The sequence below is a fragment of the Schistocerca serialis genome, chromosome 1 (assembly GCF_023864345.2).
Source record: "Schistocerca serialis cubense isolate TAMUIC-IGC-003099 chromosome 1, iqSchSeri2.2, whole genome shotgun sequence".
NCBI classification, from domain to species: domain Eukaryota; kingdom Metazoa; phylum Arthropoda; class Insecta; order Orthoptera; family Acrididae; genus Schistocerca; species Schistocerca serialis.
In genome coordinates, this window is record NC_064638.1 from 433,637,933 (window position 1) to 433,658,362 (window position 20,430).

General features: G+C 41.8%; 1 protein-coding gene across 1 annotated transcript in view; it reads right to left on the minus strand.

Moving 5' to 3' along the window:
- The window catches only part of LOC126472623 (eIF-2-alpha kinase GCN2), a 304,310-nt gene that overhangs the window by 272,330 nt on the left and 11,550 nt on the right, over positions 1-20,430 (minus strand). The window contains exon 2 of the mRNA XM_050099946.1: positions 3,419-3,588. Coding sequence (XP_049955903.1) covers positions 3,419-3,588 — 170 coding nt within the window. The remainder of the gene's footprint in view (positions 1-3,418; positions 3,589-20,430) is intronic.

A 20,430-nucleotide genomic window follows, 5' to 3' on the forward strand; every position in this document is an offset into this window, starting at 1 on the left:
TGCATATTTTCATATTATGATAGGATGCACATCTTTGTATTCATATTACGAAAGTATGGATAACAGCACATTAGTTTCCGAAGCATTCAAATCGAGATTGAAATGTGCTTTTGTAAGCCCGTCATAGCTTATGTCGCGTGATCTCGCCAGCCAATGACAGCAGATATTCAGAGCATAGCACATGTGACACATAGTCAGCCAACAGAAACATAACTGTTTAGTAGTGTGAACACACAAATAGGAAAAGTTAAGCTTTAGGATATAATATTCGTCTTGAAGATTAATGAGATACAGGAAAAGCTAAGCTTTCACATAAAAAGTGGTCTTTTTTGTGTGTGTTACACTTTAAGGTACACCACACCAATGTGTCCGTAAAATTTTAAACAATGACATTATGTTGGTCTTCTGGTCTTTAAATTCTTCTAAGTAGTTACTCCTCAATGAGTTAAGTTTTAAATGAGAGTCAAATGCTCTGCGATTTAAGAAATTCATTGCACATTCGAAACACGTGTCATAATTCATCTTGCATAAAAGGAAATTTACATTGAAACTAACGCTTTTCAAAGCACTATTCGTAATATTTTCTTGCAACCTGTTAGAAATAGCTTCATTTCAACAGTTGCCAGATAGCTTCAAAAAACAGGCATTACTGCACATGGGCAGCTACGATGACAGAGGAAGCCCATATGTTCATACATATATAGTCTTAATAGTTCTTACGTGACGTCATAAAAGAAACAGGATACTCCAACAGTATCGGAATTTTGTACACCACACTAAAATGCATAATTCGGCTTAAAGTGCACATTCATATGTCCAGATTCACAATGAAGTAGGTCCCACCTGATATTAAGATTTCAGTGTGGTTTTCTGGAAGCAAATTTTCTTGGAGTACCAGTACTGTATCATCTCATGTTTGGTTCTTTATTATGGCATAATGGCATATGTGCCAGAAGATGGAAAGGTGCACTTGAAATTCAGTGAACAGTTGAAACTAGCCAACAGTGCGGAATGAAACACTTCGTTTCTAATAAATTGACTGCCTTTGGGGAAAAGATTAAAGCCCCATTTATTTAGCAAACCGAGAAAAATAACTTCATTTTTCTGCAAGGCGATTGACTGCCAAAAATGTGGAAATAAAATTAAAAAACTGAAACTAATAATACATGTTAGCCTTCTGTAATTATGTGAATGTATTTTAATTCATTTAATTGCCCCAAACCACACAGAAATCCGTTTTGTTTTCATTTGATATGAGAAGTGTAAACGAAGAGGAAACAGTAAAATCACTACACGTAAACACGGCTTACATGGATATTAACCCCCATCTACTACAGACCAGACTGCTATATGCATGCGGCAATCTGGCAGCTTGGGTGCGTCAGGAAAATTTTTCCGGCTGGCATCTGGCTGCTTGTTGCTACTACTGATACAGCTAACAGCCACACTTCGCCAGAAACAGGAGAAGATACTGCCTGTACACAACACAACTACACACAGGCATGAGCCCACAAGCAACTGCTCAAACGAACTTTATGTACACAGGTGTGACGTCACACTGTCTTGTCAGCAGCAGATTGTTGTTACGAAATATTTCACAGTTCTCATCCTAAAGTGTCTGACACATTTTGATGTTTATCAGTTCTTACCAGTCAAAATTACAAAAATTTAACTGAAGTCTAAAACAATGAAAATTTCCCAGAATTCTAAAAAATTCCCGAGTTTTTTCCCAGTTTTCTCCCGGATGAAAAAATTCCTGGGATTTTCCCGCAGCATGTACATTCTGAAGAATAGTCAATGAATAATAAAATGAAAGCAAACAACATCACGACTACTGTTTTACGATTTTGCTACTGAGAAGCCTCTCACTGACACAGCACAACACAATAATGCAGTCTGCTGTATGAGTGGGCTGGGTTTCCACATTTGGCACAATGTACTTCTTCAGCCACATACACAAGCTGAGGTAGGTTCCTGTCAAAACACACCTGGCCAGAGGAACCATAAATAGTTGCCACTCAGCCCTGAGCAACACCTGTGCTGCAACTGGTTCTGGGGCTTCCGATAACAGCACTGGTCTACAAGTCACCACTACACTTGACGGTTTTGGGCCTCGAGCTGGTGTCATCAAGAGAATACCACCTATGGGTTGACTTCATGTGGCACTCCAGGCAACTCCGAAGGGCTCTCCAGTCAGCACATGGCATCCGCATGCCTGACCCGTTCATGGCTCCTGATATGTAAGCTTGCCAGCTCACAGGTACACCTTTGATGTGTCGGCACAAACACTCCTGCAGCTGCAACTATTCCACTGAAGCAGCAAACTGCTGCCTAACATCCTAACATACACAAGCACTGCTGCAGAGCCAAGCATGCTGCTGGGAGTTATGCCACAAAACTAGCTCACTGCCTAGATGAACACACATGTTACCAAGACGCCAGCAACTTCTTGAATGAAAGTCATGTTGAATAAAGAATGTTTATACTGAATGAGCTCTCCTAACTTCAAACTCGCACACATTTATTACATAAACTTGTACACATATGATTTGATTGTGGAAGTATTCTGAACACTCTCTAAAAACAATATTATAAAAAAGATGATCATAATTCCATTGTTGCACATTCTTCATTGGCAATTTTCTATGTTGCTTGTTCTGAGGTGGCCCTTACACAGTCCTTAAAGAGTTTAAGGCTCTATGCCATACTTGCTGTGCCAAGCCCCACCTGCCACACATCGCCCATAAAGTCCCTCAAACAAATTATGATACAACACGAACAAATATTTGTATTATCACACAAACCAGAATGCAACCCACAAGCTCCCAAAAATACCCTGCAGCAGAAACCTGACTACAAATGGTGTGTGAATCGTCAATACCAGTGCAGATGCTAGATGAAGAACGTGTTTTACCAAATAAATATTTATTCTTAAAATATCAACACACATCACCTAGAAAGCTGTAACTCCCTCCGTTACACATCTTGTGTAATCTTCATGATGATAGAAATTTGAAGTTTTATGGAGGCATAGCTACAATGCGTCTCCCTCATAGCCCTCTCAGTTATGGCATTTGGAGGTGAACAATCATAACACTATGTAGACTCCATCATACACTGCATGAAGATTTGTGGACTACAGATGCAGAAATGGCAGGATGGTAACCAGTTCTGTCCCACCCTTTGCTTGTATCATGTTTCATATATTCAGATGGTAAACCAGTTTTGTCCCACCCTTTGCTTGCATCACATTTCATATATTAAGGAAACTATTGCCCTTTGTGCAAGTGACAGTACCATTACAGTTGCAAAATGGTGAAAACTGAAACACTGAAGAACTGCTTAAAAAAAAAAAAAATCACCAAGAACACAAAAATCATTCCTTCAACAGTGAAATAAATGGCAAAATCATACTCACTCTTCGGGATAATTTTCCGAACAAATAACATGGAGATCAACTTGAGCATGAACTTCATGGCGACCAGAACTTCCTTGCTGAGGAGTCAGTGTTATTATTATGTCCAATGGGCGCCAAATATTCCAGGCATCATTATGACGTAAATCTTTAAGCTCCTCTACAAATATAGCCTGTAAAAATGACATACTATTCATATATAAACATACAGACAGCCCCCTATATTAAACAATAACCAAATTCGTAAATCACATCTTTCAAAACACCATTCTTTTGATCAATTAAAATTGCTTCATGGCAATGGGGCACATGCAAAGTGATAGTTTTAATGAGTGTCTGCTTCTGTGTTAGTGATCTCAAATGCAGATTCTGCCTCAATCTATCCATTTCACTGCCATTAAAATTTAAAAGTAGACAACTTGTCACTGATCTTTCTCACTCACCTCTACATTAAGTATGCTCCATAGGTGTGTCGTCAACCCCCCCCCCATTTGTTGCAGAAGTGCATGCACGTTGAGTATGACACAAGAAGAGTAATGAAATGTTATGAGTGAAGTAGTGTTAGCACAAGTTTGTGAGATTCTGTTAAGCAATGTAATAGAACAAAAATATGTTATACTGAAGTAATGCAATTGTTCCTGGTACAAGATGTATGCTGTCTTTAGTCTCTGGTTGTGTGCGACATCAATGGTTGTTTCTCTTACGATGAAAATACCTATCAAGGACTTCACTCACATTTGGATGGAGTAGGGTTCAGACCCCTGTCCAGATAACCATTCTTGGGCTTCTGTTGTTTCATTAAGTCATTAAAGTAAACACTGGCGCAGTTTCACTAAATGTGCCACAGTTGATTTCCTGCCCAACACTTGTCCAATTCAAACCAAGTCTATACACATTTGTAGACAGGATGAGGCAGCTAAGACAACTCAACCAAAATCATCCAGAGCAAGTATATACATTGGGGTGTAGTTTTTGCTAAGTTACTAATGGCAATGTAGCAAATTTTCTGATGTGTGCAAATAATTTTTAGTATTTACAGTTGCCAAATTATGACAGGAATGTTGCCTTCCTTTAATGGAACTAATACTTTTTCTGTGGCACTATGAAGTGTCTACAGAGAGGACTTCAACAACATAATACAGGTGGGAGTGGATCAAATAGTAATGATGGCACAAACCACTGTCCTATTGTCAGGAGATAAGGTCCCACAAACTTCTGTCCTACTGTATCAAATGTAAGCAAACACATAGCTCAAGTAGGTTCACATGTTTACCTCTAGTCTATCAGTCTGTGCTCTGTTGTAGCTATCTGACCACTTACTCATGAAGCTATTCAGACTTTCAAAATGTATACTATAGTCAAAAAAGTGCAGCTTTTGTTAGAGCAGTGGTTGTATGCTACAATCTAACTTGATGGTGCCAACCCCATCACAATTACCTTGGAAAACATTACAAAAAAAATTAGAAAAATAGGTAGTGGGAGAAAGAAAATATGCCAATGAAAATGAATGACATCTGATAAGAAAAATGTAATTCAAGGTTTAGCGGTGGCAACATATAAACCACATCTCGCTATGAGGCTGCTTGAATCTGCAAGTCGTGTCAACCAAATGAGTGTTCTGTGAATACTACATTCCAACACATTTCATTCTTTACACATTTCACTTTATCAACAGTTTCTTGGCAATCACTTTCAAAATCAGTTACAGTTCTTCTAATGGCATCTATGAGAACTGCAAGTGCTGTAGGATTCATATGAAAGACTATGGATTATGTGTTGTTGACAAACCATGGGTAAATCAATCTTTGCTATATGTGCTACTGATCAGCTCCAAATCCTCACTTGCTGGTAAAAGCAAATAAAAATTTACTTTGGTCTGTCAATGTGGAGTGTAGGGTTTTCAAGAATTGCAACCTTAATCCCAGCTTTACTGATAGGATTCTAAAAATAGCAACCAGTATCTACAGTTCCTAACATATATGCTGCAGCAGTTTTCAGTAGACAAGTCTGGCCTGTAATGATACATAGCAATTCACAGGAGTGAGACATGTCCCTACATCATCTTACCGATGAATGGCACTCTCAACAAAAGAAAATTACGCAGTAAGAAAATAAAAACATAAAATAATATGCCTACTATAAACAGTCACAAACTGCATGTTGCTCTTATTTCATTGTCCACATACAGAGCCATACTGAAGGACTACACATGACTTCAGCATAAGATGGTGATTGCAGTGATTTAATGAGATGAAATACCAGTCTGGACACAGCAATAAGTATTCTGTAGATCACCATCCTGTCCAGCAATGCACAGACTTCCCACAAAAATATAAAAATACATGCAAGTTGTAAAGAAAGCTAGAGAAACTTCTGTGAAGCAGTATGGTGATGTACACTGAAGGTTGGTTGGTTTAAAGGGGGGGAGGGGTGGGGGAGGGACCAAACTGCGAGGTAATTTCACAAGAGAAATAAGAAAAGAAAGGAGACGTACAGCACAATAACAGGAGAAAGTAAGAACAGAAGAACGACAGAAGGATAACGAACACTACTATGGGCAAAACAGGAAAAGAAAACCACAGAGATAAGCAAGAAACAGATAGAAGGGGTAAAAACAAGAGAGCAGATGGCCGTGGCTGGCTGACCACGAGAATAAAAAGGAAAAGCCAGGCATTCTGTGACACATTAAAACACCCACCCTAAAAGCATTAGAGTGGAGAACACACAGGGACAAAGGACATGGACTAAAACTTATACAGAATCATAAAACCCATCGTCATGTATAAAATGTAAAACTGAATTAGCTGGTGAGGTGTTGTCAGCTAAAATTAATTACAACTAGTCCGGTAATTGAAGAGTCCATTGCAGGGCAGCCAAAGGAGGACAGCTCACCAAGGTATGGGCCACTGTCAGCTGGGCACTTCACCAACACTGAGGTGGGTCATCACGGTGCAGGAGGTAGCCATGTGTCACCCAAGCATGGCCAATGCGGAGCCGGCAGAGAACCACAGAGTCCCTGCGAGAGGCCTGCATGGAGGACTGCCGCACATTTGTGGTCTCCTTAATAGCATGCAGTTTGCTGTGCATGCTGAGATTATGCCATTTCGTCTCCCAAAACCGCAAAACCTTGCAGCGTAGTACTGAATGCAGGTCAGCTGCAGAAAAGCTGATCTCCATAAGCAGTTTCCGTGTAGCCTGTTGGCAAGTTCATTGCCTGGGATTCCGACGTGACCTGGGGTCCAGACAAACACCACTGAACGACTGGACTGTTCCAGGGCATAGAAGGACTCCTGGATGGTTGCTACCAAAGGATGATGAGGGCAGCACTGGTCAAAAGCTTGTAGACTGCTCAAGGAGTCAGTACACAGATGAAATGACTCCCCAGGGCATGAACGGGTGTGCTCAAGAGCATGAGATATAGCCACCTGCTCGGCAGTCAAAACACTGTAGCCATCGGGCAAGGAATGCTGTTCAATATGTCCTCCATGGATGTATGCGAAGCTGACGTGAGCATCAGCCATTGAGCAGTCGCTGTAAAACACTTCGTGGCCTGGGTACAAGTCAAGAATCGAGAGGAAGTGGCAGCAGAGAGCCGCAGAGTTAACTGAGTCCTTAGGACCATGTGAAAGGTCCAGGTAAGTTATGGCCTAGGTGTACACCATGGAGGTGTACGTGAATGGACCTCAAGTATATTGGTAAAAGCAAGGACTCTAGTTTGGAAAGAAGGGATCAAACACGAACTGCAACTGGAAGCCTCAACCTAGGCCGCCAATGCGGGAGATGAACCACCATAGGTGGGAAAAGGAAATGGTGATTCGGACGCGCAGGAGAACTATGAACGTGTGCAACGTAACTGGCCAGCAGTTGTGCACGTCTAACCTGCAATGGAGGGACTCCAGCCTCCATGAGGATGCCAGTCACCGGACTCGTCCTAAAAAGCCTCTGTCACTAGGTGAACGCCACAGTGGTGTACTGGCTCGAGTAAATTCTACACTTAGGGTGCCGCTGAACCATAAACCAGACTCCCACAGCCAAGGCGGGATTAAACAAGGGCTCTGTTGAGCTGCAGCAGCGTAGAGCGATCTGCACCCCAGTTGGTGCTGCTCAGGCAGCAGAGGGCATTGAGGTGCTGCCAGCACTTCCACTTAAGCTGCGAAGGTGAGGAACCCAAGTCAATTGGGCATCAAAAACCAGTCCTAAGAATTGATAGGTCTCCACTACAGTGAGTGGATCGTCATTAAGGTAACGTTCTGGTTTTGGATGAATGGTACGACGCCAGCAGAAGTGAAATAACACATGCCGAAAACTGGAAACTGTGGGCTAGAGCCCATGCTGTGCCTTGTGGATGACTCCCTGTAAGCACCGCTCAGCAACACCAGTACTGGTGGAGCAGTACGAAATGCAGAAGTTGTCTGCATACAGAGAAGGTGAGGCGGATGTCCCTACAGCTGCTGCTAGACCATTAATGGCCACTAAAAATAGAGAGACACAGAGCCCTGGGGGACCCCACTCTCCTGGATATGGGGAGAACTATGGGAGGCTCCAACTTGGACACGGTAAGTAAGAAGCGACAGGAAAATTTTGGATAAAAATTGGCAGCAGGCCTCGGAGACCCCACTCATATTATATGGCAAAGATATGATGTCACCAGCTGGTGTCATACACTATTCGTAAATAAAAAAAAACAGCAACTAGGTGTTGGTGTCTGGAAAAGGCTGTTCGGATGGCAGACTCTAGGGACACAAGATTATCAGTGGTAGAGGAGCCCTGGCAGAAGCTGTCCTGACATGGAGCCAGCAGGCCATGTGACTCCAGGACTCAACTCAACCACCGACACACCATACATTCCAGCAGCTTACAAAGAATGTTGGTGAAGCTGATGGGCCGATAGCTATCCACATCAAGCATGTTTTTACTGAGTTTGATCACTGGAATAATGGTGCTCTCCCGCCATTGTGATGGAAAGACACCATCGCACCAGGTCTGGTTGAAGATGATAAGGAGATGTCGCTTGTAGTCAGACAAGAGATGTTTAATAATCTGACTGTGGATCCGATCTGGCCCAGGAGCTGTGTCGGGGCAATGCGCAAGAGCACTGAGGAGCTCCCACTCTGTAAATGGGGCGTTATAGGATTCACTGTGGCATGTAGTGAACGAGAGGACTTTCCCTTCCAGCTGCCATTTGAGAGTACAAAAGGCTGGGGGGTAATTCTCCGACACAGAGGCTCAAGCATAGTGCTCAGAAAAGTGCTCGGCAATCGCATTTGCGTCGGTAGATAACACGCCATTTATGTAACACGGGGAACGCCTGTTGGGTCTGTTACCCAAAAAACACATTTGATCTTTGCCCTGACTTAGGAAGGTGATGTATGGTACCCAATGGTCGAGACATATCTCTCCCAACATTCCTGCTTCTGTCATTTGGTAAGTTGGTGAACACGAGCACGGAGCCTTTTAAAGGCTATGAGGTGCTCAGGGAAGTGTGCCGCTTATGCCATTTTAGAGCTCGCCAACACTCTGTAATTGCTTCAGCGATTTTCGGCGACCACCAAGGGACTGCCTTTCACCAGGGGCACCCTAAATAGCAAGGGATTGTGTTTTCTGCCACAGAAACAGTTGCTGTAGTCACCTGCTCAACCATCACATCGATGTTACCAAGTGGGGGAGATTCAACGGTGACAGCAGAGTTGAAAGTTTCACAGTCTGCCTTGTGTAAAGCCCACCCGGACAGGCGTCCATGGGCATGATGATGGGGCAGTGACAGGAACATGGGGAAGTGGTCACTACCAAACAGGTCGTCATGTGTTCTCCAGTGGATAAATGGGAGAAGTCCTGGACTGCAAATTGATAAATCAATGGGTGAGTAATGACCATGAGCCACACTGAAATGTGTGGCGGTCCCAGTATTTAAGAGGCAGAGGTTGAACTGAGACAGTAAAGTTTCGACATCTCTGCCTTGGCCAGTAAGCACAGTGCTACCCCACAAGGGGTTAGGGCCGTTAAAATCGCCCAAAAGTAGGGAAGGTTTACGGAGTTGATCAATCAGTGCAGCTAATACATTCAGGGGTACTGCACCATCTGGAGGAATATATACACTGCTACACTGCAGACAGTTATTTCCTGCGTCATACTATTCCGACAGCCACAGCTTCAAGAGGGGTTTGGAGGGACACAGTTTCACTACAGACTGAGCTGAGGACATAAAACGCAAACTCACCTGACACTTGATTATAGTCACCACGGTTCCTATAGTATACCTTAGACGGTGGAGGGCAAGGGTCCCCACTGCCGGGAACCAGGTTTCCTGGACGGCAATGCAAAAAGCAGGTGTAGAGCTTAACAGTTGCCATAGATGAGCCAGGCGGTGGAAAAAACTGCCGCAATTCCTCTGAAGGGTCTCGTCATCGTGAGACTGGGAAGGCACAGAACATTCGATAAGGCAGTTTATGCCTCAGAGTCACCTACTGCTACTGACTTTCTGCCTGAGCAGTCTATATCCATTGTGTCTGAGGATCCAGCCAGATCTAGGTCCTCAGCGGATGCCAGAATCTCCACTTCATCCGCAGATGCAGAGGGGGACCTTTGTTTTGGATTTCTCTCGCTGCTCCTTGGGTTTCCCTGGCTGGGAGGACTTCACTGATTCAGTCTCTGGGACTGAGGATGAGCGTGAAGCCCTACAACCAGCTGCTTTTGGGCTCTTCAGCCACTGGCGAGTGTCATCTTTCCCACTAGCAGAAACTTGGAAAGGGTGTGACCCAAGGGATCCCTTCCTAGCGAGAGGAGCCGAAGAAGACTTACGCTTCTCCAGCTCAGAAGTGGGGACTGATATCCCCGATGGTTGGGAGGGTGTTGCTCCCGAAGTAGGTGGTGCGGTGGTGCAGAAGCAACAGGGAGGAAAGTGCCCCCCACCATCAAGGGGGCAGGTGTAGTCTTCTGGTTCTGAGAGGCGACAGGAATGCAAGGAACTGATGGGGTGACAACTGTTCTCATAGTGGCAGCATAAGAGGAGGTTGTAGCCACAGGATGTAGGCGCTCAAATTTCCTCTTAGCCTCAGTATAGGTCAGTTGGCCCAGGGACTTATATTCCACAATTTTCTTCTCTTTCTGTAAAATCCTGCAGTCTGGCAAGTAAGGTGAATCATGCTCTCTGCAGTTGACACCGATGGGAGGCGAGGCACATGGAGTATTGGGATGTGATGGACGTCCACAATCTCAATATGTGACGCTGGAAGTCCAGTGGCATAACATATGGCCAAACTTCCAGCACTTAAAGCACCACAGGGGGGGAGGGATATATGGCTTGACGTCACAGTGGCAGACCATCAACTTAACCTTCTCGGGCAATATGTCACCCTCGAGGGCCAAGATGAAGGCAACCTGATTATCCCTCAGACCTCTGTGGAAACGCTGAACGAAATGAACACCTCGCAGCTATAAATTGATGCACCTGCCCATCGTCAGACTGAAAAGAAGGTCCCTGTGGAATATAATACCCTGGACCATATTTAAGCTGTTATGGGGCGTGATGGTAACAAAAACATCCCTCAACTTGTCACAAGCGAATAATGCCCATGACTGGGCAGAGGATGCTGTTTTTATCAAGACTGACACAGAGTGCATTTTTGACAAGCCCTCCACCACCTCAAATTTGCCCTCCAAATACTCAACAAAAAACTAATGCTTCATGGACATACAAGGTACCAGGGCGAATAAGCTTCATTGCCATCCTTAGCCTGGCATTCCCCCCGTGGTGTGGCCAGGGAGGGGAACGATTTGGGGTCATATTTCTTAGCATTGAAGTTAGACTTTGCCCACTTAGAGACTGCTGGTGGCGGACCACCAACAAGAGATGACGTACTATGCTTCATGGCATGTCATCCGCCCTGATGCCACCCACTCTGACCAGGAGCCCCCCCCCACGGCCACCACCCAGCCTCGGCAAGGGCCATCCTGCCAGGTGGCCCTTGCCTCGAGTCCCGATGCCTCAGGGAGATGGGCACCTACTCCGTGAAATATGTGGTGAGTTAACGGCACAGGCCATCAGCAGAGTGATCCCTGTGTTGTCAGGGGGCTACAACCAACAGGGTACATGGCGGCCCCACAACGGAGTGGCTTACCGTGCTGGATATGAGGTGCTAAGAAGACCATGGTCATCGTCGGTGCAGAAAGTGATTCTGCATAGTATAAGGTGGAATATGCACCCAGGAAGGTGTCCTTGCCCAAGAGATGGAGAATGAGCGGAACTAAAAGGCGATGACGAAAAAGTGGGCTAAAGATCTCAATGCACGATGGACACGATGCACTATGTAAGGCGCCCTTCCCCAATTGGCTCACTCTTGGCGAAAATTTAGAAAGATAGAGATTAAACCTGACAGGGGACCATCACATAAAGGCCGAAATGTGTGAGATTCCTTTTAGTAGCCTCTTACGACAGGCAGGAATACCTCAGGCCTATTCTAATCATCGGACCTGCAGGGGAGGGGGAGGGGGGGGGGGGTGAACTGAAGTAACAACACATTATATTATTATGAGGTGTCAACTTATTGAAAGGATATGAAGACATATAAAATGTTACACTAAAACTGGAAAACTGGCACAGAATGTTTATTCTTGAAATGTGTTGTAGAGGAGGTTGTCGTCTTTTTTTTTTTTTAACTTAGAGCAGTAAATCAGCTTTGGTGATGGAGTCCAGATGATCAACATGTGAAGTACACAGTCAAACTACTGTTATACATAATTAACAACCCACATTTGGAGCAACAGCTACATTTCATTAGTGGTAACTGTGCCAGGATTCAAAAAACAGAGTGCGTTGGAAATTTAAGAGAGAAACAATAAGAGAATATGAGAAGAAATACATGGAAGTAAACAGATAAGAACGAAGATGATGAAGTAACTAAAGGGATAACTGTTTATTCCTTGAAGTTAACCAAAAATTTGATCTTTGTAAGACATTCCACGTAGATGATAAAAAGTGGTTAAAAGTGAAGAATATGATGAGGAAAGTGTACCAGAAGAAATACATAAGAGAAAGAAAACCATTTTTGTGGTGAAGCACTTTCATGAAAATAATGTAGCTCAGACAACCTCCCTCCCAGCCCCCCCCCCCCCCCCCAAAAAAAAAAAAAAAAAACCATAGGGATACATCAGACTCCGAAGGAGTTGTATGTATCATTACAGGACATAAAGCAATGCATGTGATACCAACACAATGGATGTACTGCCTGTTCCCCACAGACAACTACAGATGTTTTAAACAGAACATTAGTACATTGTCAGTTCTGTCATTCGGGAAATACAAAATGATCGGCAAGTTCACTAGACCTCTCTCTGGATATTTATCTGTGGAAAAATTAGAACAATACTCCTACTAGGGGAAAAAAAGAAAAAAAAGGCAACCTGGAAAATGGGTGAGTTCAGATGAAATTTAATGTACAGTAGGCCTCTTGTCTATTCAGAACTGCTTTATGGCATATACCAACACTCAGGATCATAATTTTGAGCACTTGATATGACAGTCACAATTATAAACACACAAACCATACCTGAGGTGTATGTCTGCTTAGATTTGGTACAATAGGCCAGAAGTTACCTCCTGATGAAGTAACAGGCATTTGCAGCACTTACCTATTATTTGATCAAGTTCTACATGTAACATCATTGATCTCTTCTCTGAAGGCTGTTTCCAATACCACAGGAAAAATTATATAGTTTCATTTTGGTACAAGAATAAAAGTCAGTGTTGGCATAGTCCATATCAATTCAGGCAAGCTAGGAAAGAATCTTACCTTCATAGTCTTGAATATTATTGACTTTAGCATATGTTAAAATGAAGGACTAAGTAAGGAACATGTATCTTTTTGTTTTCTCTACAAAAAATTTCTGCTCAGAGATACAGTCCTCCAAAGATGATACTGCACATACCATTTTGAAGATGAGAATTTTGGAAAAAAATTTAAAATGCTGTATCTCTGGAACAATTCTAGATATTTTGTTGTTTTTTTTTTTTATTTTAAAGGTAATTGCTTTATGATTACAAAAAAATCCTTCATTTGGACTTATCTGTCAAAGTAATTTTACTATAGCGTTCTGAACTTCCTTTATAGAATTTTTTTTCCCCCCCAAAAATGCCAATCCATAAATTTTGATTTTTTTTCTGTTGATTAGTATCATATAGTTCTACATTCCCTGAAAATGAGAGCTTCCACTATTAGGTTGGACAGGTTTTATAAACAATTGCAATTTCTGCCATATATAAAAGCTGTTTTATTACCACATAACAGGCTCATAAAAAAAATCAAAACCTAGATTTATTTAACATAATTTTAGTTTTGAAAGATGAGTAAGAGACTCATTTTTTCAAGCATTTTAAATGGTTCCCAAATGTATGTGAATGGTCCAAAGACCTAAAGATTTCAATTTATACAACTTCTGTCCACTCTGTTTTGTACTGAAATTGGCCAGCCAATGAGCTACAAATGTTTTCCACTGCTGAAATTGGCCAGCCAATGAGCTACAAATGTTTTCCACTGCTTCAGTATCTTCCTTTGATATAGAGTGATGCCTTCCTGTTGAACCAATAGGAACTGGAGCACTTACACACTTCGAAACATTGTGAACATGAAGTGAGCGCTGGTGGCTTTGCTGCTTTCCTTCAGCTGGAAACTCATATCCAGCAGCTGGTCCATGTGGTAGCATAAAGTTCACTACAATTTCGCTTAGCTCATAAGTGATGTCTATAATCTCTGCAATCCACCAGTCACAATCATACACACATGAGTCAAACATCCCACACTAATGACTGCGCAGTTGAGTGCCCCATTCTCAGGTTGTGAATCTGAATTTTATTCTGCTGTTTCTGAGGTGTTGACCGAACAAATGCAATTTTTTCTTTCTCGCTCTGTAAGGTGCGTGCAATATGAGTTCACCCATCACTGAGAGTCCAAAAATGTGTCTTCTTATTTCCTATCACAAGAGTAGTTTTTTTGGAACATTCTCCTTTTTTCTGTTCATGGAATTCTTTGATTTCCTCTTTGGGCAAACAAATGAGGGCTGTGAATTTCACGACTCTCGTAAAATCCTCAGCATTCTGAATTGCAGTTGTATTTGGTCTGGAAAGATTACGTTTTGTAGCATGGTGCTTCAGCAGGCCGCCTACACTATCACAAGGCCCCTTCCCGTGACCAGTATCACTGTAATCCAATCAGTTGGCACAAGTGACTTACTTAATTCAAACAGCTGGTAACAATTTTTAAAATGACTAGGAGCACCACCAGAAAGAATGATTATCTTCTCTGCCCCTGTTTACATTTGAAGAATTTTGCACATAGCTAGCTAGCATGTGCTGAGTCATGTCCTGTGTCATCACTTATAACTGTGACACTTACGATCTTGTTTCGAAAATATGTCACTCCTGTGAAAATTGAAACCTGGTCATTACTCCAATGATACCCTTGTACTTTTTGTGGGAGAATTACAGACCAGTTCTCAGCAAAATCACAGTGAAGCACTAAACAATAGTTCTTCAGCCTGTACACATCCTTTCTCTTCTGCAATGTGTTATTGTTGCAATTTCTTCAGATGCTGCTGTGTTACTGCTTTTGATGACCATTTTGTGGTGTCACCGCCAGACACCACACTTGCTAGGTGGTAGCTTAAATCGGCCGCGGTCCATTTAGTACATGTCGGACCCGCGTGTCGCCACTGTGTAATCGCAGACCTAGCGCCACCACCAAGGCAGGTCTCGTGATACGAGAGAGCACTTGCCCCAGTTGTACGAGAACCTAGCTACCGACCAGATGTACGAAGCCTTTCTCTCTCATTAGCCGAGAGACAGAATAGCCGTCAGCTAAGTTAATGGCTACGAACTAGCAAGGCGCCATTAGCCATACAGTGATTGTACTTAAAGTCTTCTGTGTATCGTCAAGATCGATGTACCACAAGGAATGTGTAAAGTTAAGTATTAAACCTGCTCCGTACTTTTCTTCCTAACATTAATTACGTATCCTGTTCCAGTACTTCACGCCCGTCTGCGTTAGTCTAGCTTGCCTTTTCAGCCATCTCAACTTCACGGTGTCGGCCCAGATACCGACACAACACATTTACCAAGTTCATCAATAAAAACTGTCAAAGGCAACATTTTCTTAATTCATTTATTTTCCTCCTATGTTGCATATGTAATTTCTGCACAGTTATCTGCTAAGTCTTCCAGGCCAAGTGTCTGTAAGTACAGTCCTCCCTTTCCAGGGCAGTCACCACATTATTGAAGTAAACAAGTCTCTCGCTTTATGTCACAGGCTACCAATGACTTCATACGCCAACCAGGGTGTCATATGTCATGTGTTCCAGTGAGTTCTTCAAAGTTACCACACAAAATTCAAAATCTGCGCAGTACACACAAAACCAGACAGCTCTAGGTGGATGTGGAACTACCCACTTAGGTTGTAGTGTATAAAATTTTGATCTTCAAATATATGAAGTAGTTTAGTTGCTCCTGTAAACTGCAAAAGTTTCTTTAATACTGCGAGTTTTGCACCTCCTCACTTTCACAACTTTTTGACCTTCAACTGTTACAGTTACTGTGTCTTTTTTGTTGGCACTCTGGTGAGAGCAGTCCCATTTATTTTCCAGATAAAACGACTGCACTATTTTAACTTGAGCTGCTTCTACAGGATGACCGTAAGAGGGATCTGGTCTCCAAAGACTTCTTTTATACTGTAGATCCCACATTTCTTGTTTTGTCTACAATGTACTTTGATACTGATGGAATGTGGTTCAAAATTGTTTTCTTTGAAAATGTCTCTGGACTAATAGTTAAAACTTGCACCTTTTCATTGTAGGATGCACAATATTCAAGAGCTGAATTGATATTTGTGAAAAATTCCTAGAAAGAGGTGCAAGAGTGTTTTGGTTCATTTTCTTCTGAAGATGGAATTTCTACTTTGAAGAGTGTGGTCGGTTTTGCTGTAGTGTATTCATCCATAGCTTTAGTAATTTCTCTGGGCTTTCTTGATGCATAGAGCTTATAATTCAACTTCACTGAGCAGAGTTTCTTAACAGGACTAACACCTACCTCTGTAGCTGACTGATTCAGGGTATTTAATTCTTCCTCTATTGATGCAAAATCTGCACCATGGGAGGCTTCACCTTGTTCAGATACTGTCACTGTTGTTACCCTGTCAAAACATTTAGAACACAAAAAGTCATCACTGGAAACATCTTCACTTTGAAACAAAGTCTTCAAATGCTAACACTTATTCCCAATCTGAACAAAGTATGTTTTTTGTTTGTATTATATATCACTCTTTTATGGATACGCAAATAGTCAGCACACTTCACTCTCCTGTGGCCCCAGTCAGAACACATTTTAAACAGTCCTTTTCACAAAACACACTGCAACAGTGTCAACTGGCAAATTCCTCACGAAAACACAAAACTAATTGGATGGTCTTAAGAGTTCTTAGAAGCCGCTTCAGTAAACAGATTAGCACTGAACAAATTCAATACATAAACCTGCAATGAACAAACACGACAAAGAAACTACAACGAAGTGTAAGAAATATCTGCAACAACGAAAGTGTAAAGAAATAACTGCAACAAAGAAAGTGATAAGAAATAACTGCAACACAGACAATAGAAATAAACATTGTAACAAAGAAATTAATAAGAAACAACTTCAGCGAAGACATACATTACCCTTGAAAGTTAAAAAACATGATTTTTTAAATAATGAAACCTCTCTAACTTAAAAGTGGAAGCTCTCCTTTACAGAGAATACAGTACTACAATGTATTAATCACGAGGGGGGAAAAAATCAACTTTTCTGGGTTGGCATTTTCGAAAAAATAAATAAATAAATAAATAAATATATAAATAAATAAAAATAAAAATTAAAAAAAAAATCAGTGAATTATTAAAAAAATTCAAAAGGCAACAGTAAAAGATCTTTGACAGATGCAGGATATGATTCAAAAGTTTCAAGACTTAACTCAGAACTAGAAATTTATTGGACATTTAAGTACAGGGGACTAAAATTCTTCAACATATGATCCTTCAATATCAACACAGCACTGACAGCGCGTCTTCCACTGTTCGTAGCCCTTCTGGAAGGCCTCGGGCGTCATGCTGTCAAGGGCCCTCATTGAAGCCTGCTGGATGGCGTCGAATCGGTTCCCTTTTAGGCCTGTCTTGATTTGGGGGAAGTGGAAAAAGTCACTTGGAGCGAAGTCAGAGCTGTAGGGTGGCTGCGGCAGTGTTGTCACGTTGAACTTGACCAAAACTTCGGCAACGGCATGCGATGTGTGAGTGGGTGCATTGTCGTGGTGGAGAATCCAATCGCCCTTGATCGCTGGGCGGACGCGGTGAACTCTATCCCTGAAGCGGCGGAGCACTCCAGCATAAAAGTCACCTGTGACATTCTGTCCACGAGCAACAAACTCCTTGTGAATCACTCCTACTCAGATATTAATCAGTCTTGAAACTTCCAAATCACACCTTGTATGTCCAAACGGAGTATACCATTGTAATCACAAAGAATTATCTTTCAAATAAAAAACTGTAACAAAATATCTAGAAGTGTTACAGAGACAAAGAATGTTAAATTTTTTTACGAAATTCGCATCTTCAAAATGGTGTTTGCAATGTCACCTTTGGAGGCCTTTATCTCGGGCCAGAATTTTTTTTTTTTTTTTTTTTTTTTTGAAAAAACAAAAAAATAATACACGTTTCTCACTTACTCCTGAATTTCCGCAGAATTTGTCACACTTATATAGCTTAGTGAAACCCACATATAATCATCCAGTATGTATCTCTGTGTGAATGTTCGATAGTCAAAGAAAAAAACAAAATAAGTAAGGAAAAGTGGCTGATGCTACAATAAATTCTACTTTGACAAATAGTAGTATTTCTTAATAACAGTCACTGTTAAGTACACGAGAATCTTTATAGTGTGAAGCAAAAATTTAATTTGATTTTGGTTGACTTCTTAGGGTAACAGAGGTGCTGCCAGATATCAATCAGCCATGCACAATATTTCAACAGTGTGACTTATCTTTATTCGCTGGTAATCGAGCCTGATAGTTGAATGAACAGATCCAATATTTATACCCTCTACCTCCACCTTCAATGATTGGTTGTAGATACACTGTCTGCAGTCTGTTCACACTAGAAATGTCCTGATATATTCCATCTTATATCTGGTTTCTTTGCTGCAAGCTGCCGTTTTGTTTTCAATATGGTGCACCTGACAGCAACCTGGCATTCTGTCTTGGTATGCTCCAGATGGTGCAGTGTCTGGGGATCATTTCTGGGGGCCATGTTCCTAGTCCCTGAAACTTACTGGCAGAATAAAACTGACTTGAACTCAGGGCCTTTGCTTTTTGCAGGCAAGTGCTCCACCGACTTCTAAGTTGTTCTTTTTGTTGAGTTCTGCTGCAGTGACCGTCCCATTTCAAGCAACTCCAGTGCAGTTGGTACCCGGTCTTGAGATTTAGGAGGTTTTATGCCACCTTTCTCTCTATTGTCGTTCTAGTAACACTGTCCCAGTATATGGTGGTCTGTACCACAATACTTCTTTCTCTCATAGACCATGATTAATTTCCAGACAATCCTTGGCAATGGCTGTTTTAGTTGCCTGTCTTAGCCATGTGGTAGGTGGACATGAAGCACACTTGATATTATGCATCTTGAGAATCCTGTTGATCTTGGCAGAAAGAGATTTTCCATAGAGCAGGTATGCCACAGTCTCTGCTTCACCTTGCTCTTCTTCTATATTATATGGCAGGCAGGCTAGTTGAAAGGCTTGATAATGTACTTATTTTGGCAGAAGGTTGAGCATAGATGCTCTATTTCTGACATCAGACTATCTTAGTGTAACAAGGCATGCGCCTGTGGACCAATGTCTTTCGAACTTCACTCTTCTGTGAAGGGTGATGGCAGCTGCTTGCTTGCAGGAATAAATCAGCGAGCATTGGCTTGCCATACACACTAGGACCAAATAACCCAGCTCTCCTTTTGATCAGTATATCCGAAAATGGCAGCAGACCATCCTCCCCCAGTTGTGCGCTGAAAATAACAGAACTACTATGAAATGTGAAAGATGACTTTGGTTGACAAGAACCAGGTGCACCATACCAAGAACAGAATGCTAGTAAGATATTTCAATTTAATTTGTCTCCCAAGTACTTACAGTAGGAGATGGGAATAAGTACAAAAATTTAGAACTATTGGACACTATGTCCCATCATCAAATATAAACAACATGTCTCCTGACACCATTAATGGACTTCTAATGGTCATACTAGGGGCACTTTTCTAAAATGTCATGGGGTCATTCCAAGTCAATGAAACAAATTTGAGAAAATGTTCCAGCTGATAGTCTCAGATTTGGCTGAAATTTAGCACACCCATGCTACCAAGTGTGGAACACTCATGTACAAAATTTTGAGTTCCCTTGCAAATTAGTTCCAGAATAATGGCTTGTGAAAGGTGACGTGACCCGGAAATTGCAACCCGCATCTGGCAATCTATCTTCAGACCCAACTTCAGGTCTTAATAACTTTGGAACTATTCCGCACAGTCCCTTTTGTGCTACCACACTTAGAAAATCCATGTTTTTCAGGTAATTTTTCAAATTTTTGTATTTTCGTGTGCATGTAACTCAGTTTTTGTGACTGATATGGGCATGATGAGTTCTGTGTGTGTTTAGGCCACATTAAGCTTAACACAAAAAAAATTATACCCTTTTTGAGTAAATTATATTTGGCATAGAGGGCACCTACAATATGTACCTTTTAACGTATTACATTTTTTAATTACATTTTGGAATTTTTTATTTTCCCTCAGAAATATGTTGTTGGTGCTTTGATTCATGGAGTGTGTTCTCTAAATGGATGTTACTGGGTTGTAAAAATTTCACTGGACTGTGTGGAATAGTTCCAAAGTTATTAAGATCTGAAGTTGGGTCTGAAGATAGATTGCCAGATGCGGGTTGCAATTTCCAGGTCACGCCACCTTCT